The following is a 27,427-nucleotide window of genomic DNA, read 5'->3' as shown; positions in this document are numbered from 1 at the left end:
CCAGTATTTTACCTCAAGCAAAATATGTTATCCTAAGGAATTCTGGTAATCTCTGAGCAGTAGGTACTTCTCTTTGGGTTTTGCCAATATGGAAACCAAGCCTCAGAGAGCCAAAGTACTTTTTTCTTAAATCAATATAGCTTATTGGGAACTGCCACTTTTTTTTAAAATCCCAATTCCTGCCCTCTGTCCTTGACCCTTTGCTGTCTGTTCACTCTGTGCTCCTATGGCAAAAAGGAACACTTCTGTCTTCTATTTAATGCTGAGGTACTACTGCTCTTACCAGTTGTTGCAATGCAGTCAAACCCCACAAAGGCATAGAAGCAAGTTGCAGCACCCGCCAATGTTCCTGCAAAGCCATAAGGCATAAAGCCACCAGCTCCGTAGATACTTGTCCCGTTTTCATAAGGTGGCTCCCTGAGGAAGAGAGGGAACACATTGGAAGGCATTTTCCTAGAAATCTACTCCTTTTAGGGACTTGTCTCAAAGTACATCCTTGCAAGACTATGGTATTTATCATCATTTACTAGAACTCTTCTCTTACTTTGTATTAGAGAATGTGGCAGATAAGTCCTCCAATGACTCTCTGTGTGACCAACATCTGCACAGAGGCTGACCAATAGCAAATGCAGAAGGCCCAGAGCCATACTGTCTGGAATTCACATGCAAGCAGGATTTTGAGAAGACAGTTCCCATGTTTAGGCCATGCTATCTGATAAGGTAAGAATTTCACACAAGAATTCATTTTTGGGGCCGGGAGTTTGGCCTAGTGGTAGAGTAGCTTGCCTAGCATGCATGAAGACCCGGGTTCGATTCCTCAGTACCACATATGCAGCAAAAAGCCAGAAGTGGTGCTGTGGCTCAAGTGGTAGAGCCCTAGCCTTGAGAAAATCCAGGGACAGTGCTCAGGCCCTGAGCCCAAGCCTAGGACTGGCAAAAAAAAAAGAATTCATTTTTTGTGGCTCAAGTGGTAGAGTGTCTCCCTAGCCAAGTATGAGGCACTAAGTCCAATGCTCAGATCTATTAAACAAAATCTTCTGGGCCCAGTGGCTCATACCTATAATATTAGCTACTCAAGAGGCTGAGGTCTGAGAACTGTTATTCAAAGCCAGCCTGGGCAGGAAAGTCTGTGAAACTATCACCAATTCACTATCCCCAAGAAGTTCAGGGATAGATCCCAGGCTCTGAGTTCAAGCCCCAAGACTGCCACACACACATACACAAATCCAGTTTTCAACCCTAAATTAGAAAGTAAGTCAGACGGACTACATGTCTTTAAAGTTTACTATGGACACAGCTGAAAAGTGAAACAGACATTTTAGCAATATTGCTAAAGTTGAATATTTTATCTCATGTATAAAAACTAGAAAATAAGGACAAAAAAGAACAAGACAGTCTTGAGAAAGGCCAGGAAAGTGCAACCTGGGTGAAATGGACAAAGCAAAAACAAACCCAAAAACAAACCTGCAAAAAAAATCTTAAAACCGAACCAAACAAAAAAACCATATAATCAGAAAACCATTTTTCTTCATTCTTCATATGTAAAAGAAAATATGGGCCATATTTTGTGTAACAACTATCTTTTTCTGATTTTGTAAATAGCATTCTTCAAAACATAAGGCCTGAAAAAATGACTGAAAGCCTGAAAGCATGAAATGAAACCAGCTAGTAATAGTAAAGAATGTACCATTCAGCACCAGTCTTTGTCAATTAGAAGTGGCCAACTATTATGGCCACTGGGTAAGCTTGCCCCAGCTTTTTTCTAAACTTAGAGCGGAGGCTGAGGTTGGGAGCCCCCAGATGCACAGCGTCTCCCACAGGCTCAAAAGGGAGCACACCTGTATCTTAATGTCAGAGGAGGCTTAGCACAGAAAGCCCTTCCAAAAGGTTTTAGAATCATCAAGGTTGAGAACCACTGCCGTAGGAAAAAAAAACAACTTTCAAGTATACTCTTAAACTGTAACATTAAAAAAGAGAGAGCGGGAAAATAAAACCCTAAAGATTTTACCTGGCACTGGCAGATATATTTTTGAGAAACTCTTCACTAATCTTCCAGTTAGCCACATTTCCTTTCACAAAACCAGCAATCATTACAAAGAGCAGGACCAAGATATTAATAGCTGTGAAGAATTTGTTCACCCAAGCAGACTCTTTCACTCCAAAAGATAAAAGACCTATAGAAAAAGAAAGGGCATTTAAATTTTAATCTAAAGAGAAGGCAGAGTTATATGGAGAAAAATCAGACTTCATGTTCTTAACTCCCTATATCTATTTCTACTGTGGGTTACTATTTCCAATATTATTAGTAGTTATTATTATAGACAGTTCTTAATTACCTATGTGAAACAATATATGTCTTGTGAACACACCAACTTGATTTCTAAACGTAGACTATACTTAGTAGATTCTACCATTCATCAGAAGTATACTAAGTCTAGTCACTGGCTATTATTACCATCAGTAGGTAGATATAAGGCAATGTTTAATTTCAACCATATATTGTCCTAAAAAGTTAGTTCAGGGCCAGGAGTTTGGCCTAGTGGTAGAGTGCTTGCCTAGCATGCACAAAGACTGGGGTTCGATTCCTCGGTACCACATACATAGAAAAAAGCCAGAAGTGGTGTTGAGGCTCAAGTGGTAGAGCTCTAACCTTGTGAAAGTCCAAGGACAGTGCTCAGGCCCTGAGCTCAAGCCCAGAACTGGCAAAAAAAAAAGTTAGTTCACAGCTAATGTGAAATCTCAAACATATGTATCCTGTGTATCTACTGAACATATAAGCATAAAACAAAATAATTCTTGAAGGTCAGATCAAAACAGTTCTTTGTTAAATCTAGAATCATTTCAAAAGGTTTACTTTAGGTTCCAATTGTAAATATATCCTATTAAAGTAATCTGAAGACACCAAAGAAGTATGAAGAGTAAAGGTCAACCTGCATGCACAAACACATGCACATATTTACATGTTGATAAATATGTAACTTCACTTTTAAACAAGTGAATAAATAATACACTACACATAGGAGATATTTTAATCCTTATTTACAGATAGGCCACTGGTATTTTTTTTTTTATAAATAGCACTGATATCATCACCCTTTTTTTAACTTATGAAGGCATGATAGGGCTTTTTAACTTAGTTGTACAGGACAACAATTACAGAATCATCATCTTTTATCAACATCTTTATGCATTTTCTAATTGTTTTGTTACATTAATTTCCCCTAAGTTAATATTCAGGGCTTCTGGCTCATATTGTCAAAATAGTTAAATCAGATTAAATTTAAATTTAAATTAGTTTTTTAGGATATCCTTGTTCATTACTGATGCATAAAATTTATATTTCAATGAGGCAAGAGTGCTAATATACTTCCTTCTAAGTTGGTAACTATATTAGTGACACAGAAGAAAGCTGTGGGATCCTCACACTTACTGACTCTTTAATAGTTGGGTAACAGGCCTCCGCTACTTACATCCTTGGGAGCACAGTATAGCCACTGACATTTTATCTTTGTTCACTTAGCTCTACAAGCACTTTCCCAATAAGTATCTAATCTGAAGACAACATACACTTCCCTTCTGCCTTTAATTAAACAACAGTTTCAATTGACAGATGGTGCTACAATATAAATATTTGTAACAGAAGACTTTGGTTTTCAAAGAACCAAAAAATCAAGTTATAATCTCAGACTCTATTTAAAGGAAAGGTATCAACTAGGAGAGCACAAATGATACAGGCTGTGGTCTGAGACTTAGGTTTGCACTGGAATGTAACAGCTCTAAACACGTATCATAGCTAAATGCTTTTCACCATTGAGAGACTGCAGCTGAATATTTTAAGTTTGTTGAAGCTACTCTAAATAAGACATGATGTAACATAATATACATAAACAGCTTTACTGTTTAGAAACCAACGGAATAAAAATGTATCATTTAAGTCTGGCTTACTTCACTTAGGAAAATAGGCTCAATGGTTTCCCTCATTTATCATAACCGGTAGAAACCTTGGGCTCTCCTAGCAGAGGTTTACAATAGGGCAAAACCTACATACTTAAGGCCATATAGGATGAGGCTAAATGAAAGGACCTCCAGGATATAGAAACAAGAGACATATAATGTGTGATTGTTGCTCTTAATGTACTATGCTATTTCTCATCTCTTTTGTTGTCCCTTGGTTATCTCATACTGTTATAGTTATCTTACCTTGTTATCAGATATACTGTATATATGTTTATTTGAAATAGAATAGGGAAGGGGGAAAACACGATGAGGGGAAGGGTGGAGGTAGGGAAAAGGGAACAAAAACATGAGAAAGGGTAGCAATGTTTGTGAAGTAATGCACCTTCTATCTGGTGAACATAATGAAACCCTTCTATTAATTACAATAAAAATATATTAAAAATGTATCATTAATCAAAAACAATGGATGCACTTTTTTCTTGATATTACAAGCAAATTATTTTGGACCAAGTTTGTTCATGTTCCCATCCCTACCCCTATATTTAAGTAGTGACTAATTTTTCTTAAAGTAAGGCTATTTTTTTTTCCAGTCCTGGGGCTTGAACGCAAGGTCTGAGCACTGTCCTTGGACACTTTCCTCATAGCTAGTGCTCTGCCACATGAGGCACAGCGCCACTTCTGCTTTTTCTGTGAATGTGGTACTAAGGAATGGAACTCAGGGCTTTGTGCATGCTAGGTGAGCACTCTACCATGAGGCTACACTCCAGGCCCAAAGTAAGGCTATTTAAAAAATTGTATTATTTTTCAGGTAAACACTTCCTAATAGAAATATACCTCTTCTATATGCATCCTTCTAATCAGAAGAGAAAAATCTTAAAGACAGGGTGTATAGAAAGCAAGGGTTTCTGGGCACTGGTGGCTCATACCTATAATCCTAGCCACTCAGGAGGTGAGATCTGAGGATTAATGAGCAGATAAATCCTTAATACTCTGTCTCTACTCAGCAAAATGCCAGCATGGCTCAAATATTAAATTGACTGGAAAAGCTGAAGAAGAGCCTGAGGCCATGTTCAAGCCCTGGTACACAAAATAAGTAAGTGAATAAAATAAAGTATAAATAAAGTCAAGTAGAAAGTAAGAAGCAAATTTTCTTCTTGGCTTCTTTTTAAATTTTTTTGTGGGTCATGGGGCTTGAAATTTAGATCTGGGTACTGTGCTACCACCCTATCCATTGAGCCACTGCCCCACTTCCTATTTTCTAGTGATTAATTGGAGATAAGAGTCTCCTGGTCTTTAGTGCCCAGGCTGGCTTTGAACCACATCCTCAGATCTCACCTCCTGAATACCTAGGATTATTGATCTCACTTCCTGACTAGCTAGGATTATAGGTATGAGCCACGATGCCAGGTGACAAATTCTATTCTTAGTGCAGATTTTATTCTTAGTGTAATCCATAGAGTTTAAGGGTGACTGCAGATGACAATCAGAATGGAAAATGTTCAACTAAAACAAGAGGATCAAGTATGCCTATAAAATAAAACTAGATCAACTATGCTCACGAAAGAAAACTATTATCTGAGTGCTTACTATGTACCAAGGAAAAAGCCTGAAGGTTTACTTTATGGTAGAGCAAATTGAGTGATGAAAAGATTAAGCAAATAACATTATAAAACTATAGAGAGTGGCAAAGACAAGACTGAAAAACTGGTTGTCCTTACTCTAACTCTTATATCTCTCTAAACTCTTATGCTGTGACATTGAGGAAAAATGAGAAATTACTGCACCAAATATGGTTGTCTACAATATGTCTAAATTAGAAAATGAGGACCCAGCTCCAAATTCCGTAGTAACCTATTTTGGGGGATTGTTAGTTGGGTTCATTACAGAGAATGCCACATAACTGGTCTTCTTACCTGCTAAAAGTAATATAAGGCACACAGCAAAGAAGTCTGGATACTCTGCAAGGCCGGTATAATTCATTTTGAAGTATGTCCTGAAAAACTGACCAATCTGTTTGTTAAGAAGTTCATCAAAAGTGCCACTCCATGCTCTTGCAACACTTGACGTACCTTCCCAAAACAGAATGTTCAGAGAATGCAAGGTCACTGGCAGGAAATGAACATAACATCATTTGCTACTCTATCTAGGATAAACATGAGTTAGTGTACATGGATTGAAAAATTTAGTCACCTATAAATCATAATATAATTTAAACATAAAATCAAATTATGCTTTGGAATTCCATCTAGTCACAATAACTACTAATAATTAACTATGACAACTACCGTCATAGTTAATTGAGTGGGGGTAGGTCTTGCTATATACCCCAGGTTGGCCTTTAATGCACAACCTTCCTCTGTTGGGACTACAAGCATATGCTCCCTCATGTGAAGACTATACAGTAGCAATTAAATGTTCAAGTTTATAACTTTGCAACCAGGCAACTCTATTTGTAATAAAGACCTATAAAAATGATCACTAAACATTGTTGGAAAAAAAAAAATTTCCTCCCTCCAAATTCAGAGATGGAGGAGAACCAAACATTTGGATCAAGTGTGGCCTGGTGAGACCCGGGGGTCTCTCGGGGGTGCGCCCTGGTTTCGCCACATACCTATCACGTATGACAAGATGAGGTTCCAGCCCGTGATGAAGGCCCACAGCTCGCCCACGGTCACGTACGTGTACAGATACGCAGACCCGGTCTTGGGGACTCGGGCACCGAATTCAGCATAGCAAAGGCCCGCCATCACGGACGCCAGGGCGGCGATGAGGAAGGACACCACGATGCTGGGGCCCGAGTCCGCCTTGGCCACTTCCCCGGCCAGAACGTAGACTCCCGCGCCTAGTGTGCTGCCCACCCCCAGCGCGATGAGGTCCATGGTGGTCAGGCAGCGGCACAGCTTGGAATCTTCTAGACTGTCCAAGGGGACGATCTTCCTCCGGATCAGACATCGGGCAAACGTCAGCACGGCCCTGCAAGGGATCATTCTGAAGGGAGGACCTGAGGAAAGGAAAGGCGGGGATGAGCACGTGGGAACCACGCGCTGCCCTGGCTCACCGTGCCGCCTGGAGGGGATCCGGGCCGGCAGCCCAGGCTGGAGTCAGCGGCCTTTTGAGGGGCCGAGGGGGTAGAGGAACAGCAACCCTCAGTGATCAGAAGGACAGGCTGTTTTCTGCAGTGTTTCCAGGCATGGGATGGAAATATCATCCCGGAGATTGGTATCTGCTGTTGCTTACAGTTTTCATTATTTTCATTAGGGATAACCTGCTGAAGTCCCGGAGCCTGAACTCAGGGCCTGAGCACGGACCTTGGGCTTTCTCAAGGCTAGAGCTCTACTACATGAGCCACAGCACCACTTCTGGCCTTTTCTATGTGTGTGGTACTAAGGAATCGAACCTGGGTCTTTGTGCATGTTAGGCAAACACTCTACTCCTAGGTCAAACTCACAACCCTAAATACCATTTTTATTTTAAAATAATGTCAGGTTATCTTTCTACATTAGCTAAATGATTTGTTTATACGAGAGAAAAAAGTATAGAATACGAATAAACCAGTTTTATATTGCACTGAGTAGATTAAATTAACTCACTGGAGACTGTTCACACATCAATTTCAATGCAAGTTCTCAATAATGACAGCAGCTAATTCAATGAATATAAAAGTTCTTAACTGATGATGAGCTTCTCAGAAGTAAAATTAAATATTTACACACATTAGTTTCTTCCATACCAGCTGACGCACTGCCAAAACATGGCACTTCACAAATGCTTGTTAAAATTTTGTAAATATAAATGATACTACTAATTTTACCGATTCTATATTCAGATTTCCAAAGTCAAAACCTACCAAATGATACTTCTAAAAATTCAAATGCAGATTAATGCCTAGTACTGGCTAACCTTTAAACAGCTATTCTTCATAACATATTTAAAGAGTAAGAAAGGGAACTGTTGAGCTTTAAAAGAATGAAGAATAGAAAGCCCAACAAAATAAGCACCAAGAAATTGATACTTGCAAGGGGTAAGAATAGGAAGGATCAAGGTGGGGAGTCATGGAAGAGAAAATAGTCAAAAATGCATTGTATAGGGAAGACTGGCAAAAAAAAAGAATTCATTTTATATACCACAATTAAGAAGTATAAGGGAAGGTATAGGTTGAAGGGAGATGAAATTGTTGATGGACGGTGACACAGATCATTGTATTCATGTATTGCTTTGTTAAATAACACCTCTGCTGTACAACTACTTAAAGATCACTTTTAAGAAATCAAGAAGTTGTTGGGTGGCAGTGCCTCATGTCTGTAATCATTGTCACTACGAAGCTGAGATCCGAGGACTGAGTTTGGAAGCCAGTAGGAGCAGGCAAAATTATGAGACTCTTATTTCCAGTTAATTAGTCAAAAGCCAGAAGTAAAGGCACCAGGAGTTTGGCCTAGTGGTAAAGTGCTTGTCTAGCATGGGTTCAATTCCTTGGTACCACATGCATAGAAAAAAAAAGCCAGATGTGGTGCCATGGCTCAAGTAGTAGAGCTCTAGCCTTGAGAAAGCCTGAGGACAGTGCTTAGGCCCTGAATTCAAGCCAGGGACTGGCAAAAAAAATAGTGCTATGGTTAAAGTGGCAGAACATCATCAGCCTTGAGTGAAAAAGCTGAGGGACATCACCCAGGTCCTGGGTTCAAGCCCAATACTAATGTACCCCACTTCCAAAAAACAAAGAAGGATCAAGAAGTAAAAGTTAGAAAGTTCTGTTGATGTTTGCAATGTTGGAGATTAAACGCAGGGCCTCATGCTTACAAGATGGGTGCCCCACCATTGGGGCCATACCCCCAACCAAAAGTCAAGGGAAGAGGAAAAGAAAGGTGGAGTATACCTGTAAATGTACAGCTTTCCTAACACTTAAATGTTTCTATACTAACAGCCAATTCCAAAGATTAAGACTGAGGGGCCACTGCCAACTAGAAAGTGCTGCAAAAATGACCCCCTGAATTTTATCAGTGACTTAAGATATAGGACATACATAGCCAACTTCAAGAATATAATTGGCAGGCAACAGGCAGCTTGTTTGTCTTTTAACTAAGAAGTAGAATTGCTAATAGAAACATGTAACTTCAATCAAGTAAGATTAGATTTCAGACTTTTTTCCTATTAAACTTGGAAATAAGACAAAGATGCTATTTATCAAACATTCATTTGCTTTGGAGTAACTGAAAAAGCATACATCAGGAACTTCTCAGAATTGACAGATTACTCAACAGTCTTTGCCAACAATTGATATTATTCTTCTCCAGGTAAAATACTTATTACAAAAGCTGTTATGCATAATTAATTTTGTAGAAATAAAATGGGCTGAGAATAAAGGTACATAAAAACATAGTGGGTCCATAATGAGTCATTATTAAACAAACCTCTGTTGAGTCCCAGCAGTACTCAGTAGCTAATTAAAAAGTTTCAGTTTTTTATAAAATATTTGTGATATATACAAGTAGCCAGGAAACAAAAGAGTGAGAAAATCCGGATGTTTGATATTAATAATAGGCATTAGGGGTTGAACCCAGGGCCTAACATATAAGAGGCAAGCACTCTACCACTAGAGGGCTATACCCTTAGCTCTTGTTTTTTTATTTTGAGGTCTGGTTAACTCTTGCTAGGCTAGCCTTGAATGCCTCTGCTTCCACCAGTCGATAAGCTGGGTTACTAAAGACAAGCAGGATCACAGCAGCTTAACCTTTATGAATTCTTGCCAAAAAACTAAATTCCTTCCTCAGCAACATGGAGTTATCTCCTTCTAAAACTTCAGTCGAGGTTGTCAGATGTACAGTGAAGTATTTCAGTTCTAGGAAATCCTTAGCCCTGGCTTGATTCAACACCACCATGCAGATTTCAATTACCCATGGAGATCTTTCTAACTTGGCTAATTAAAGTTAAAAGTGATTTTCACTTCAGTTCAACAGTTTGAAATAACATTTGATCCTTGTTCATCCTGCCCTATATAAAGGTTGGGATTTCAAATGGGGTTCCACATATTGCTAACACAGCCCTGACCATAAATCTTACAGGAGGAAGGGACAGTGGCAGCTAATGGTGCATGCATTCCAATGAAGCCTTAGCCCATGAGCTCATCCCAGTGATAACGAAGTTTTCCCTTCCTCATTCCAGCTGCCAAGTTGGGGGACATATGGCTGTTTCTGAACTCATATGGGAAAGTCACTATGCCATACAACCCAGAGACCTTTGTCATTTTTTCCTTCTCGGATTTAGGTATTTTGATTTTGTGCCTTCCTCATAAATCAGCAATTATGCTTCTACAATTTGAATATTCCAAAATAAAATTCAAATTATAACATAAATACATGGATATCTTATAGAATTGCTGACAATCATTTTACTTAGATTTGAACCATTCATTTCCCAAAACTCCAATGAAAGTTTTCACTAGATTTCATTCAAAGTTTCAGAATAAAAAGCAATCCAAGATGGAAACTTTTCAGTCAATTAGCAACAAGCAACAACACACCTTTACATTCAAACCCCAAAAACCTCTGGGTTGTTTTTTTCTGGAAAATGGGAGCACTTTTCAAATACATTTCACTAACAGTTGGCCCCACGCTTATCTTCCCTCCAAATCAAAGTTCCTGGACAATTTCTTTCTCTAAAACTTTCTGTAGATCGGTGGAATGCCAAGAGAGATATAAAATTAAAGTTGCAGAGAGCACTATGAAGTTAAAACCACTGTACTAATAGCAGTTATGTTTTCTGTCTTTTCATTCTCACTAGGAAGCTAGAGTAAAATATATTATTTTGAAATGTCTCATAGGCAACCATTTTCCTAAAGACATCTATCATAAACAGCAGGGTCTGCCAAACTTCAAAACATATGACTCCAACCAATGTTAGTAAAGAGCAAAAGGCTAGATGCAGAGTGAAGAAAAATTCCCTGTGCATCCTTGTTTTCACAGTTGGGAAAGACGTGAAGAAAAAAATGAAGAAAGCCAAACCTTCAGTATCTTGGTAACCAGAGCTGCTGTTCCCTCAGCACTGTGACTGAGCTTAGAAGCAGCTTCAGCACTATGCAGATGCTGGTTCCCCAAAGGTTCTTTAGCCAGCAATTCTTAGTCAATAACTACTCTAGTGATCCCTTTCCTCAAGCTGATAAGAGGAGTCATCCTCTAAGAGCCATTGCAAACATCAGGAGATACCATTTCATCATACCCATCAGTAGTGTACCAATGCTTCTATTAAAAATGTCTCCAGCTTGTTACATGCTTATCATTGTCCTGGTACTGATCTGACACCATTTTACTTCTTCACAATTCTTCATAATATCTTTGTAAGATCAAGATAATAGCAATAAGAGTTATTTACAATAATAAATAACATTTTTTTTTTGTTTAGCAAGTGTGTTAAAAAAACAATATATTGTTTGAAGCTCAAGATCTTCCTGTCTCTTCCTCCTGGGTGCTGAGATTGCAGGCATGCATCTCTACGCCCAGTTTGGGATTATAAATCTCATAGTATAGATTTGAAGACTGAGGATCAACAGTCAACATGTGTTAGAACCAAAGATGGGACCCGGTCTGTATACCTGGGGCTTTTATTCAGTCACTTCACTGTAGTGTCATCTTGGCAAAGGTTCTCAACATGGCTTGCCTTTTTTCTGCTCTGTGTAGCACTGTCTTCCAACCCCTATGCCAGGGGTAAATGGGACAGAGACCAGAGACTTAAATATTCAGTCAGGGCACACGAAGATATCCTAAATGTTTGGCCTAACACAGTGGTTGGATCAAATGATCGGTGGTCAGAGTCGAGTCACACAGACTGGGAACCAGCTGAAAGTGATGGCAGAGACATCAAGAGGCTGGCAACAGAAAGAAGGCAGACTTCCAGAAAAGAGCAGTGGCAACCAAATCTGCTGCCCCAGCAAGAAGACATGGAAGGAGAGGTACATGCCAATTTTCCTCTTGCCATGAACTTCTGAGGTTGCTGTGTGACATTCCCTTGCATCATTACAGCAAGCCTTCTTGCAATTAATGCTATGTTGACCTGTGCTGTTCATTAAAACCAGAGACTACCTGCCCATGAAGGTGTGAATGGTGCTGGGAGGACCTGCTCCATGCATGGGTTCTACTCTCCAGTTTCAACGCTTCCAGTCTACATTTGCCATTTCCTGATCACTTCTCTTTTAAGATTAGGTTTCTGGATGGTATAACTTGAATTTATTTTTAAAAAACTTTTTTTTCCAACGAGGTATTTAAAAACAGTTGTGAGGCCTGTTCTTTATACATACCACTAAATACACCAAAATTTGGGTGATATTTTCGTGGAACAAAGTATTTAGATGAGTAGGCTTTCTAGATTTCTAGCCTTGATTTTTTTTTTGCTACTTTGCACATGAATATTGAAGGCCCTGTCTACCTACTGTCCTTAGAACATTTATTGTCTTGCCCCCAGACAAGTGAAAACGTATATTGATATGTGTTTCTGGCTACCGCTGACCTGCCCCCATTCCTTCCACTTTTGCTCTGGCTCCCAGATTTTCTGAGCTACTGAAGAGATAGCAAGAAGGTTCTTTTCCTTCTCAAGAGTGTCCCGAGCTTTTTCATTTGACAGAGAAGAAAATCCATCAAGCAAGAAGGTTCTTTTCCTTCTCTATAGGCTCTTGAGCCTTTTCTTTTGACAGAGAAGAAAATCCATCAACCTAACAAATGAGAACCTCCCGATTATCTACCTGTTAAGAGAGAAGAAATGAGGGCCGGAGTTTGGCCTAGTAGTTGAGTTTGGCCTAGTAGTTGAATGCTTGCCTAGCATGCACAAAGACCCGGGTTTGATTTCTCCGTACCACATATATAGAATAAAGCCAGAAGTGCTGCTGTGGCTCAAGAAAGGGGCCAGCCTTGAGAAAGAACTCAGGCCCTGAGTTCAAGCCCCAGAAGTGGAGAGGCAGGGGGGAGCAGAAATGAGGAAATGAGGGAGAAGGGCAGACAAAACTCCGATCTCCTGCAAAAGATACAAGTACAAATTGAAATTTCTTTTAAACGTCCCTGGGCAGCTAGCCAGTGCTTCTTTGAGAATTGCCTCTTCACCTCACTTGATTGTGACTGATACTGTGTGTTCTGTCTGGCTTCCCCCATCCTTCAATGAAGGTCATATATTACTTCATGGGTGTAAACAAAATGTGTACATTTACATCTTCTAAATAGGATGTGTTTGGTGTAATATGTGATGTTAGAAAAGGTCAAGGGCAATTATAATGACTATTGCAGAGAGTCAGGAAACACAAAAGCAACTTAGTCTGAGTTGCTTATAATTTCATATCTCATATACTGCTACCATTTTTGTTTGATTTAGTGATATGCCACAGAAATGTCTATAATTCTGCCAAAATGTTTAAATGTGCAGTTGTTTGTACAATCCCTCAGTGATATTTCAAAGCCATTAATTCTCTTGATTTTGACATATAGGGTATATGGAAATATATACATCTTCATGCCATACTTGAATGCTTTGAAACCACAAGTGGATATTCTCCATAGAGGACCTCTGGGAAACTGTCGTCCACTGTACCTTCACAGTAGAATCCCTTTCATCACAACAGATAGTTTAGAAAGCGGTTGAAGAGAAAGGCCCAGCTATCAAAGCATCTGATTTTCTCTTTATGCGGGTTTCATTGCTACAAGACCTCAAATTTCATGGAGGTCTCTTCTTATAACTCCTACCCAGAGGCTGATTGTATTTTAGCATCACATACAGAAAACTCTTCTTGTTCAAATAATCCAAAATGATTATTTTATCGCTCTTCAGGCGAACACACTTAATTCCAATAGCTAAATATGGCACTCCCTGTAAAACAAAGGGATCTAGATGTGGCTAGACATGTTTGGAATCTGATTTGCTTATGATTTTACCCATCTTATATACGTCTATCATGTCTTTTTGCTTTGTTTATAATAACTACCCTGAAGTGCCTCGGCACAGGCCAGGGCCCCATGGGATCTACTGTTCCTATCTCCTTAGCCCATCTTCTGCTTCATCTTCCTCTCCAGAGTTACACTGGGTTTCCTCTTGACTTTCTCAGAACTCAAAGCCTCATTGTGCCTTATGGCTTTCTGCCCTTTCTGCAGGGTTTTCTTCTTCCTGGAAAGTTACCCTTTTTCTTCTTAAGCTGGATAGCTCCCAGTAACTCTCGATGCTAAATTAGGTCACTATATTTCTTGTTCTCAGTGTTTCACACGTGTGTGTGTGTGTGTGTGTGTGTGTGTGTGTGTGTGCATGTGCTTGAATGCTGTGGAAATCATATATGATCTATACTGAGCCTTTATCCTGCTCTGTACTTTTGTCACTTTTATTTTTAATCATAATTATACACAACTGCTTGCATGAACTTATGTCTAATCCTTCTTATGGGTTGAAGTGTGTCCCCTGCAAAAGCTATGTTGGATTCTAAACCCTAGTACCTTGCTTCAGAAGGTTCTCTGAAAATAGTCTTTGAAGGTGCTGTCAAATAAAGGTCATGGGGTGAGTCCTAATCTAGTATGACTCATGTCCTTATTAGGAGGAAATTACTGTGTGATGCAGGAAGAATGCCAAGTGATGACAGAAGCAGAAATGGGAGTGATATAGGGAGTGCTGAAGATGAACGGCTACCATAAGAGGTTAGATGAGGAAGGAAGGAATGTCTCCTATGAGTTTCAGGAATGCATAGCTAAAATGTCCCTGACTTTTAATTGGTAGATTTCGGAACTGCAGTCTAAAGTATTGTTAATTTAAGCTATATGGCTTGTGGTATATCTTAATTAAATAAAATTTAACAGATTCTTTCAGGCTCCAAAATCTTGAAGTTGAGGTCTGTGTTGCATTCATCAGGTTTGTCCCCACAGTTCTGAAGTGTGGCTAGTTCAGTAAACATTTGTTCAATCAGTGAGTGGGTAAATAATTTATACTTGCTTTGTAGTCAACTAAAGCATTCATGCATTTTTTTCCTCTTTCAAAGTTAATTGCATTGAGTTGGCTTCTTAATTACATTTTGTTGTACTCCTTTAAGACCTAAACTAGCATTAAATTTCATAGTAGTTGGGTACCAGCTTTATTTCCAGCCCATCAATCAATGTAGTAAGTATGTTACTTATCTCTGTGTCACTACAATTTGATAAGCATGCTTTTTCTCCTTCTCCAGGTTAAAAGAAATTTAAGTTTGGCCTGACAGAGCCAAGAAGAGAATACCACAGCACCAAGAATGCCCCTCTAAAATGATTTTGGCACACTGATCCACACTCTGAGGAGATCATGCAACCAACCAGAAACTCAATTATCTCCAGTTTATTGAAAAACAGTAAGTGGTGTTAGAGGCTTTGCTAGAGTATTAGCACATTAGCACATTAGGTTAAAACTTCCCATATCCAGTCTAAGAAGCATAAAAAGATGATTTTTTTTTGCCAGTCCTGGGGCTTGAACTCAAGGCCTGGGCACTGTCCTTGGGCTTCTTCAAGGCTAGCACTCAACCACTTAAGACACAATACCGTTTCTGGATTTTTCAGTGTATATGGTACTGAGGAATCAAACCCAGGGTTGCATGCATACTAGGCAAGCACTCTACTGCTAGGCTACACTCCTAGTCTTGAAAACAGGATTTTGTCTGTTAGGCCTTACTTGTTCACAGTGAAGCTCATGATGCCTTTTGGGATCAGTTACTTCTTTTCTTTATTTTTTTTTAAAGAATTTATTAATATTGATTTTTACATCATATTTCAAATGACATGTTTAACAAACAAGTAGTCAAGAAGGGAATCTCTATATACAATCACAGGCACTTAGTTTTTAGAACATAATCAAAATTAGGCTAAGGGTTTGTATATCATACAAGGTAATAAAACATTATATCTATAGAGTCTTAAGTTTTTATGTCTATGTAGTTGTGTTTATATTTCCAATACCATGTCCATATCATTGGGTATTCAAATATTGAGTCCTCGCTCTTGCCAGTTACTTCTTTTTAATGTACCTATTACAATTTCCTGGAACTCTGCTGATGAATAGTGTCTGACTTTTTGCTCTGCGGTTTCCAGAATCTACACTGATCTCCAGTTTGATAAGAGTAAGTGCCTTTCTCCTTTCTTCTGCTCTCTCTTTCATACTCCAGGATGCCAAGATGGTACAGATGGCTATTCCTTGCAAATATCTGTGTATCATTTCAATTGTCACAAGATATAATCCATCCAGACATAAAATTATAAGCTTCATGAAAGCGTCATGGCTCTTTCTTCCCCTATGGTCATGTGTTTTTTCCTTCCAGTCAGACCACCACTGTTCTCCTATAGACAAAATACAGATTTAATAGCTCTTCTTTCTTTCAGCCACCTATTTCTTCCTTATGAGGCCTACCCTTTTTATGTTCACTTTCATGATGAAATCCTTCACAAACTCCAACTCAAACATTTCTTGGCTTGTAAGTTCCTATTGTTTTCTTTGTTATATTTTAAAATAGAACCTTTTTTCCCCCACGGAAACCACAGTGATTCCTTCTAGTATTTCCCCTCTTTTCATGTTGAGTGTTTATTATGTTATCTTACTTTTTGGACTGTATTTCTCTTCAAGCACTATTACTATTTATGGTTACAGTCCATGGAGTTGTAGCCATGTTTCTTCTCTGAGTATTTGGAAATCCACTTTTTGGGGGGGGGTTGGGAGGGTGAGTATGCATAGTAGGACTTGAATATTGGTCCTGTGCACTATCTCTATGTTTTTTCATTCCAGGTTAGCACTCTACTACTTGAGCCACAGTTACATTTTTCAGGTTTCTGTTCAGGATGGTTTTGAACCTAGATTCTCAGCTCTTGGCCTCCTGAGTAGCCAAAGAATACAGGCACTAGTGCCCAGCTAGAATCTGCCTTGTATTTTATTTTATTTTTAATGTTGGATATGCAGGTTGAGTCCAGTAGCTTTGCCATTAGCAACTGTTTCTAGATACAAACAACTTATTTTTCTGTCACCAACAAATACTTTACAAATAATCAGTGAAAATTATTCTTTCTGAAAATTTACTGAATTCAAATTCTCATCACTTGTCCTCCCTATTCCATTTGTCTTATGTCAATAAGTTTGCTTAAGACTGAGTTTGCTTAAGAATCTTTCTTAGTAAGGGTTCAACAAATCCAGCATGCAGAAATGTTCTTGTTTGCAAGTAGCAAAACAATGTTTCATCATCAACACCATCCAGTTGCTTAATGTACCCTGAGTGGGAACTCAGGCACAAACCATCACTGACCAGGCACGCAAAATTTTACCTGGATAACTTAAAGGTAAACAGCTCCTTGTCAAACTGAAACCCTAGCAAACAAATCACTTCAGATCACTGCTGTCCCTCAGACTGTCCCTTCTACAGTTCCTCTGCCCAAACTCAGGCCTGTATAGGGAGCCTCTTGTGGGACATCTTTTTGTGAAGAATAAGAAGCAATTACTGTGATTTCTAGTTATTCTTGTACCCTCCTCTGAGCTTGTTTTGGTGTTTTTGAATTTTTAAAGTGTACTTATCTTGGGGACCAGGAGTTTGGCCTAGTGGTAGAGTGCTTGCCTAACATGCACGAAGACCCAGGTTTGATTCCTTGGTACCACATACTTAGAAAAAGCCGGAAGTGGTGCTGAGGCTCAAGTGGTAGAGCTCTGGCCTTGAGAAAAATCCAAGGACAGTGCTCAGGCCCTGAGCTTAAGCCCAGGACTGGCAAAAAAAAAAAAGAGAGAGAGAGAGAAAGGAAAAATAAAGTGTACTTAATTGTTCATAGTGAAATAGTTACTACAGTCAAGCAAATTAATATATCCCTCAAATCATAGTAAACTTTTAAAAGGAAGTTTTTAAAAATAATTCTTTTTCTTCAAATAAACGCCCATGGTAAAAATGTTCTAAATAATGAGGTAGACCAAGCTCCAACAACATCTAAGACGTGCACAGAATGATACTATTCACTTTCAAGGAAAACTTCTCTGGTGGGTTGCATGGCTCAGTCCCATATTTACAAGACGGTTCAAACTGCATTCCAACTTTGTACCTGGAGGGTTAGACTTGCCCCGAGTACATCCTTGACTCTTGCCCCAATCAATAATTTTTGGTTATTTCTTCATTTCCAACAGTTAAAATGCGATCACAATAAACTATGAGTAAGCACAGGGAAATGACGCACAATGTTAAGAACTTGCTCCTGATGGTGCATTACATCTTTTTGTTCATTCTTTTTCTTTTTTCTTTTTTTGGCCAGTCCTGGGTACAGAACTCAGGGCCTGAGCAGTGTCTTTGGACGTTCCTCAAGGCTAGAGCTCTACCACTTGAGCCACAGCACCACTTCTGGCTTTTCTACATATGTGGTACTGAGGACTCGAACCTGGGTCTTCATGCATGCTAGGCAAGCACTCTACCACTAGGCCAAACTCCCACACCATCTTTTTGTTCTTTCTCCTTCTATAAAGAAGCCAGGAAAAAAAATCAGCATTAAATAGGAAAATTACAATGGCATAGAGAAATGCATAAAATATTTCAGCTAATTATTTTATTTTTAAAAGTGAATGTTAGGCCTCTTTAACAAATGGTGCTGGAAGAATTGGTTAAGCACATGCAGAAAACTAAAGCTGGATCCTTGTATGTCACCCTGCATCAGAATTAATTCCAGATGGATCAAAGACCTTGAGATAATGCAGACTATACAGGAAGGAAGGACTCATTGGCACACATCGAAACTTTCTTAATAAAGGTCCAAAAACAAAACAAATTAAAGAAAGCTTGTACAAATAGGACTGCATTAAACTGCAGAGTAACTGTATGGCAAAAGACATAGTTAGAAAATTAAATAGAAAGCCCATAGAGTGGGAGAAGATCTTCACTAGCCATACAACAGACAAGGGCCTCATATCTAAAATATACCTACAACTCAAAAAATGAATCTCTCAAAGACAAATTCTCAAAGAAATAACCATCCCATTAAAAGATAGGCTAAAGACTTAAAGAGACTTCTCAGAAGAGGAAATAAGAGTGGCCAATAGCCACATAAAGAAATGCCATAAAAGAAATGCAAATCAAAAAAATTCTGAGATTCCACCTCACTCTAGTTACAATGATCATGATCAAGAAATCTAACAACACATGCTGGTGAGGATGTGGCCAGGAGGGATCACTACTACACTGTTGGTGGGAGTGTAAACTCATTCAACCACTATGGAAAACAGTATGGCCATTCCTCAAAAGACTAAACATAGAGCTCCCCTATGACCCAGCAATCCCACTCCTTGGCATTTATCCAAATGTCCAGAAACAAGGACATTCTAAAGCCACTAGCACAACCATGTTCATTGCAGCATTATCTACAATAGTGAAGATATGGAACCAACCCAGATGCCCCTCAGTAGATAAATGGATCAAGAAGATGTGGTACTTATACACGATGGAATTCTATGCTGCCATCAGAAAGAATGGCATCACCCCATTTGTAAGGAAATGGAAAGACTTGGAAAAAATCATATTAAGTGAATTAAGCCAGACCCAAAGAAACATAGGCTCCATGGTTTCCCTCATTTGTAATAACTAGTACACATCTAGAATTCTTCTAGCAGAGAATCACAATAGCTCAAAAGCTATGTACACATGGTCATACAGGATGAGACTAAATGAAGGAACTCTAGGATAAGGAAACAAGAGCTTTATCTTGTGTGATTGTTGCTCTTAATACACTATGTTATTTCTCTTCTCTTTTTTTGCCCTTATGGTTAATCTCATGTTGTTACTGTATCTGACTTTGTTACCTGGTATATTGTATATATGTTTGTTTATTTGAAATAGGAAAGGGAAGGGGGAAAACAAGATGATTGGGAGGGGGTGGGGGAGAGAGAAATGGGGACAAAAACATGAGAAGGGGTATCAATGTGTGAGAAGTTATGCACTTACTATCAGACAAATGTAACTGTAACCCCTCTATATATTATCCTGACAATAAAAAAAAAGAATTTGAGAGCTCCATTTGTGTTCATATTTTTGAATTAGAGATATTCAATCCTGTATTTTAAATGCTAGGAGACTTGAGGAAGCCGAATCTTACTAATCTATGTTGCTGGAAGTCAAGGTGTGTCTCAATTGGGAAAGTGCCAGTCTGTAGTAAAAAAACCTAAGTTATAGCACCTAACTCTTAATTCAAGCCTCAGTACCAACACACACACACACACACACACACACACACACACACAAATAAATAAACAAATAAATAAATATTAGGTGCAATTTTCAAAGGAAATTGTTCTTTGTACAAATCTGACTACAGAGCAGATTAGCCAGATTGCTAGATCAATTGTGAATCCAATTTAAAATTCAAACATTTACAAGCATGGGACAGTATTAAAGGAATTATGAATTACAGCTCTAAAAGATAACTTTATACCTTTATATAGGGTTTCAGGTTTACAAAACAAAACAAAACAAGGGGCCAGGAGTCTGGCCTAGTGGTAGAGTGCTTGCCTAGCATGCATGAAGACCTGGGTTCAATTCCTCAGTACCACATACATAGAAAAAGCTGGAAGTGACGCTCTGGCTCAAGTGATAGAGTTCTAGCCTCAGTGCTCAGGCCCTGAGTTCAAGCTCCCAGACTGGCAAAACAAACAAAAACCTTCCAAGTTCTCAAATGTCCCACTCTTAAAAAAATTACTTTTCTAGTCAAGGTGATCTAGAGAGGGATTACAGTTACATACATAAGGTAGGGAGTACATTTCTTGTCAAACATTCTTACCCCCTCCCTCATCTTTCTCCCATTTTCCCTTCCCTTCCCCATCCACTTTTCCTTCCCTTCCCCATCCACTTTTCCCCTCCAAGTTGTAAAGTTCATTTCCAACATAGTGTCTTATGAGTATTGTTGTTGCATTGATTCACCCTTTGTCTGCTGTGTCACCATTTTGTTGTTCCCCTTCTCCCCCAATTCAGATAACTGTATATACAAGACACAGGGTTTGACCAAAGTCAAGGACAGTGACAGTAGAGGATAAACCAAAGGAGAAAAAGCCAAAAGACAAAAGAAACAACTTTACACTGTACATTAAAAACAACAACTATGAAAAACCTCATTTTCAAATATCTGACTTTTATGCACCACAACTACCCTAGAATAACTATGCTGAATGTTGTACATGTACATCCTTGAAGTTGCCCTTCTACGCTTTAATACTGTTCACTATATTAAAAACTTAAATCTTGTTTGCCTATATTCAGTCCTACCTCAAAGTTGCTGTTGTTTGTAGGATCGAGTTCAGCTGTTAGTGGAGAAAAAAAAATCTCAGGTAAAAGGTCTGAATGAGAGGCATGACTTTACTGTCAAGCCAGACAGGTCCAGAGGCCATCTGCCTATGAACTAGGGATCAATGACATGAGCTCCTTTCAGCTTGTTCTCGGCCCCACACTATATAACATTAACCTCATGATGTAAACAGGTAAAGATGGTCTTTACATTCCAGCTCTTAAGTCTGCATTCCAGGCACTGCTGTAGAAAGGGAAAAAGGAATCCCCACTCACTTTTTTAAAATATATTTTTATTGTAGTTAATAGAGGGGTTACAGTTATATTCACTAGATAGAAAAAGCATTAGTTCCCACACATTGATATCCTTTCTCATATTTTTGTCCCCTTTTCCCTTCCTTCCCTATCAGATCGTTTTCCCCTTCCCTTTCCTATTTCAAATAAACAAATAAATGTATGTACAATATACCAGATTACAAGGTAAGATATGAGAATAACCAAGGAACAACGAAAGAGATGAGAAATAACATAGCACATTAAGAACAACATTCAGTCCTTATATATCACTTGTTTCCATATCCTGGAAGTCCTTTCATTCAGCCTCATCCTATATGGCCTTATGTATCTAGGTTTTGAGCTACTGTAATCCTCTGCTAGGAGAGTCCAAGTTTTGTACTAATTATTACAAATGAGGTAAACCATTGAGCCTATGTTCCTTTGGGTCTGGCTTACTTCACTTAATATGATTTTTCCCAAGTCTTTCCATTTCCTTACAAATGGGGTGATGTCATTCTTTCTGATGGAAGCATAGAAGAATTCTTCCTCAAAAATGTGAGAGGAGGTAACAATGATAAATGTACTCACTACCTTAAGTATGTAACTGTAACCACACTGTAGATCACCTTGGCAATAAAATTAAATTAAAAAAAAAACAGGAAAAAAAAAGAATTTTTCCTAAAACTCACTTCCTCTCAGTTGACAAGAGGTAGAATTAGTTCAAAAGCCACAATATGCTTAAAGGGCGATTGAGAACCCAGTCTTTATTTTGTGATTCCCAGACAGTAAATGGGAATCTGACACACAATGTATGCGACATTCTATTACATCATCTGAGAAAACATAAAATATAGTAAGACTCCTGAAAGTTTCTTTCAGCAACTTTCTAGGGAAGTACAAATTTGCACATAATATACAGGAGTCTCAAAGTGTATGCTCTGTCCTGCTTCTTGTGGCCAATGAGCCTTTCAATCTCAGAGGTCGTAGGAATAGCCTGGATCATTTCTTCTTCCTGCCAAAGAGGTTGAATAGGCAGTCTCACTGACTAAAACATTTTCCAAACACAATTTCCTTATGCAAGGCCACTGGGCCTGGTTTGTGAGGGTAGCTTCATAGCACACTTTAAACAGGTAAATAGAAACTAGCCTCCACATTTGGGTTAGATTTCTTCCATTTACAACTGGCTTTGTGCTAGCAGTGCATCATCCTGAGCAAGGACACAAAGGCTGAGTTTTCTTCAAGGTTTCCCTTCTTATGTTTTCTTCCTCAGCCAAGCAGCTCCCAACACCCCAGGCTAATGAGACTTGCTGCCAGAAGCTGAAAAAGAGGCCACAGCCCAGCTCCCTGTCTGCCATTGCTGCCCTAACAGTGAGCCTTTGATTCAATAAGAGAATTCCAGGAATAGAATTCTGGATGGATGGCAGGGATTGATGCAGATGAGATAGGAGAATTCCCTCAGTGCAATTCCTTAACCAAGAGGTTTATATAAACGAAGAGGCAAGAAATTGCCTAGAATTAAATATCAAGGAACTATCAGAATCCTGCCAAGTTAACCTCATGCAAATTCTTACAACCCCACACTCTGTTTCCTTGCCATCAATCACAAAGAAAAGTCATTCACAGGCTGGCTTTTTTCTTTTTCTTTCTCTTTTTCTTTCTTTCTTTCTTTCTTTCTTTCTTTCTTTCTTTCTTTCTTTCTTCCTTCCTTCCTTCCTTCCTTTCTTTCTTTCCTTCTTTCCTTCTTTGAAGAAAAAAACAAAGTACTCCAAACATTGCCTTAGTTCTATAAGTATTTCCCTCCGTTTTTCTGAAACATAAACACTATGACCTCCTTTATTAAAATACAACGCTTCAGCCAGTTGCCAGTGGCTCATGACTCTAATTCTAGCACTCAAGAGACTGAGATCTGAGGATCACCGTTCAAGAGAAGTCTAGGCAGGAAAATCTGTGAGACTCTTACCTCAGATAAAGCTGAAAGTGGTGCTATGGCTCAAGTGGTAGAGTTCAAGCCCCAGGACTGCCCCGCCCTCATATATATAGATGCATAAAATTTCATATTTCTTAGAAGGCAAGTATCTGAAAAAAGATCAAGGACTACAAAAAAAAGACTGGGAAAAGAAAAGACAGTAAAAAAAAAAAAAGCAACTAGCACAACTGTGTTTACTGCAGGATTATTTACCATAGCTAAGATATGACCTTCAGTAGATGAATGGGTGAAGAACATGTGGTACTTACACACAATAGAATTCTATATTTCCATTGGAAAGAATGGCATTATCACATTTGTAAGGAAATGGGAAGACCTGAAAAAAATTTTTTTAAAATTTAGGGGCTGGGAGTTTGGCCTAGTGGTAGAGTGGTTGCCTAGCATGCACGGAAGACCCGGGTTCGATTCTTCAGTACCACATACATAGAAAAAAGCTGGAAGTGGTGCTGAGGCTCAAGTGGTAGAGCTCTGGCCTTGAGAAAGTCCAAGGACAGTGCTCAGGCCCTGAGCTCAAGCCCAGGACTGGCAAGATCATATAAAATGATGCTAACCTACATGAACTCTGAGATATGGTAACAAGAGCTTGTTGTTATTTTTAATGTACTATGTGAAGTTATTTATTTTTCCTTTCATATTTTTCTTTTGTTTTATCCCCTATTGTCTATGTTTTATGCCCTATTGTCTGTGTTTTTTTATTTTGCTACCCTGTGTCTTGCATATAACTCTGTCTGATTTCATTAAGGGAAAGGGAGAAACAAAATGGTGTAACAAAGGACAAAGGTGAACCAATGCAACAGCTAAGTTAGAAATGAATTTTACAATTTGTGGGGGAAAGGAGATGGGATGGGGGAAAGTGGGAGAAAAATTAGGGAGGGGGTAAGTGTTCTACAAAAAATGCATTCATAGGCTGGGAGTTTGGCCTAGTGGTAGAGTGCCTGCCTAGCATGCACGAAAACCCAGGTTCGATTCCTCAATACCACATACATAGGAAAAGGCTGGAAGTGGTGCTGTGGCTCAAGTGGCAGAGTGCTAGCCTTGAGAAAAGCCCAAGGACAGAGCTCAGGCCCTGAGCTCAAGCCCAGGACTGGCAAAAAAAATTCATTCATTACCTTACGTATGCAACTGTAACCTCTATGCACATCACCTTTACAATAAAATTAAATTAAATTTTAAAAAACACAGGAAAAAGTTACTTTGCATAGATTAGCTTAATCAATAATACAAAAAATCAGTGAGGATAAATGTCATTACAGGATGATGTGCTTTTCTTTCAAAATTAAATTACAGAGCTGGGAGTATGGCTTAGTGGTACAGTGCTTGCCTAGCATGGATGAAGACCTGGGTTCAGTTTCTCAGTACCACATATGTAGAAAATGCCAGAAATGGTGCTGTGACTCAAGTGGTAGAGCTCTAGCCTTGAGAAAGCCCAAGGGCAATGCTTAGGCCCTGAGTTAAGGACAGGACTGGCAAAAAGACAAGACGAAACAAAAAACAAAACAAAACAAAAACCCAAATTACATTTTAAAAATGCTAAGTATGACACAGGAATATAAAATGTCATTTCTATACTATGAATCTTTAGATTAAAATGTCAACTTTAAAACAGGTAAAGTTGAATTGCTCTTTTTAAAATACTTTAGGAATTCTATGTTCATAATCTGACAACAGAGTAAAAAAATGTATATTAAGAACAATATTACTACTTCACTGGAGGACTTTTATCTACCCTATCTTTCTCAGTTCCCAGGAGCTCCAATTATTTCTTACTACATTCAGACACTTTACTGTGAACCAAAATACAAATTTGATCCAGTATTCCAAGTTTCTATCATCACCTTATTCTGTATTTCTAGACTTATTCCCCTTAAGAATAAATAGGTAAATACAAGTGAAGAGTTTAAAACAGGTATACAGTATGTATTTAATGAATTATGACTCCTCTTCCTCTTTCTTCTTCCTTAACCATATATCCAACTTATTTGATCAATGAGAACTGTGCATTGTGTTAAGGTTGCAGAATCCTTTGCTCATGCTCTTTCCCATCAAGACAATCTTAACCTCATCTCTACTTTCTAGCTGCCCTTTTACTCCTCTTTCCTGGTCCTTCTCAAATCCTATCTTCTTCCAAATTTTTTCTTGGTCCTCTCAAGTGAGAGTGATTCCTCGTTCCTTGGAGAGCCCAAGGAACTGACTGCACCCTAGACTAAGAAAACTATATGTATCTGTCTATACTCTCAATTCTCAACACACACTCCTTTGATAAAGCTGGAGAGCAGAAACTGGCCTATTTGTCTTAATACAACCCATTCCTCCAAAATTACCACATACCTTTTTTTTTTTTTTGCCAGTCCTGGGCTTGAGCTCAGGGCCTGAGCACTGTCCTTGGACTTTCTCAAGGCTAGAGCTCTACCACTTGAGCCTCAGCACCACTTCCGGCTTTTTTTTCTATGTATGTGGTACTGAGGAATCGAACCCTGGTCTTCATGCATGCTAGGCAAGCACTTTAACCACTAGGCAAAACTCCCGGTCCCACCTTTTTTTGTTTTTGTTTTTGTTTTTGCCAGTCCTGGGCTTGGACTCAGGGCCTGAGCACTGTCCTTGGGTTCTTTTTCTCAAGGCTAGAGCTCTACCACTTCAGCCTCAGCCCTATTTCTGGCTTTTTTCTATGTATGTGATACCAAGGAATCGATACCGAAGGTCTTTATGCATGCTAGGCAAGCATTCTACCACTAGGCCAAACCCAAGCCCCCATATACCTTTTAAATGACTGTGACATTGCTTGCATTTTCAAGTGAGAATAAATTTCAGTGTTGAATACATTAATAATTTTTTAAAAGAATATAAGCATTTGTGTATACACATACATACATTCTCATGATCCTCTAAGCTTGACATGACTCCACTTTAATGAAATATATGCCATAGTAAGTTTCTACCTTTGAGGAGGCTATCCTAAAACATATTTGCAATTAAAATATAAAGGCTGGGATGTAGCTCAGTGGCAAAGCAAGTGCAACATCCTGGGTTCAATCCCCAGTACCAAAAAGAGAAAAGACAAAAAAAATACAGTTTAAAATATAAAATGTTTATTTACTGAAGACTAAAAATACTCTCGAAGTCTAAAGTTAGCACAAAAAAATTCAACAGTAAGAATATAGCTTTTTTAAAAATAGAATTTTATTGTTATCCAGGTATTGTAGAGAGGGATTACCATTTCATAATTTAGGCAATGCATACATCTCTCTTTAGGACCAGGTTACCCATTCCTTTCCTAGAGACTAAAAAACCTGTTTCACTATACTAATCATTAATCCCTTCTTTCCTCACTGTTGGGAAATGAAATGTTTAATGGATCAGACTATGCTCCTGGTACACCATGAATCCATTTGAAGAACTGCTGGGTATTCTTCTTGGATGAGTTGGAGAGTTTTTACCCAAATGAAATTGTAGAGAATAAGCAATTGGTTAAGGTCAGCTTGGTACAATGAATATGAATTTCTGGCTTAGGAAACGACTTGTCCTTGCTGAGATTTTTTTTTTGTGGGTCATGGGGCTTGAACTCTGGGGCTGGGCACTGTCCCTGAGCTCTTCAGCTCAAGGCTACCACCCTACCCCTTGAGACATAGCCCCACTTCCCATTATCTAGTGATTAAGTGGAGATAAGAGTGCCGGGCTGGCTTTGAACCTCAATCCTCAGATCTCAGTGTCCTGAGTAGCTAAGATTATAGGTGTGAGCCAAGGCGCCTGGCTACTCTGATTTTTTTTTTATTCCCCTCAAATATATTGTGATCTTGAAGTGAATGAGGGAGACAAGAGGGGCGGTATGGAGAAGTTTTAAGAATTTGAAGCAAAGATCAAGGAACCATGAGGCCACTGGAAAGTAGCACTTACACATTAGGCCAGGTAAGTGGCAAAGGAAGAACCAGATAATTTCACAGCCTCCATGAAAGCTACCC

General features: G+C 38.9%; 1 protein-coding gene across 2 annotated transcripts in view; it reads right to left on the bottom strand.

Annotated features, from left to right (window-relative positions):
* Positions 1–27,427, bottom strand: part of Slc7a2 (solute carrier family 7 member 2) — a 62,313-nt gene that overhangs the window by 15,473 nt on the left and 19,413 nt on the right. For both annotated transcript variants that reach the window (XM_090354014.1, XM_090354015.1), the window contains exons 2-5: positions 6,569–6,958; positions 5,871–6,026; positions 2,009–2,174; positions 284–417 (exon numbers count right to left, since the gene is read on the bottom strand). In XM_090354014.1, the coding sequence (XP_090210140.1) occupies positions 284–417; positions 2,009–2,174; positions 5,871–6,026; positions 6,569–6,944 (832 nt within the window). In that variant the 5' untranslated portion in view covers positions 6,945–6,958. The remainder of the gene's footprint in view (positions 1–283; positions 418–2,008; positions 2,175–5,870; positions 6,027–6,568; positions 6,959–27,427) is intronic.

Source organism: Megascapheus bottae, chromosome 20 (genome assembly GCF_031878675.1).
Source record: "Megascapheus bottae isolate mThoBot1 chromosome 20, mThoBot2.hap1, whole genome shotgun sequence".
NCBI classification, from domain to species: Eukaryota; Metazoa; Chordata; class Mammalia; order Rodentia; family Geomyidae; genus Megascapheus; species Megascapheus bottae.
This window is presented reverse-complemented; position numbering and strand designations above follow the sequence as displayed.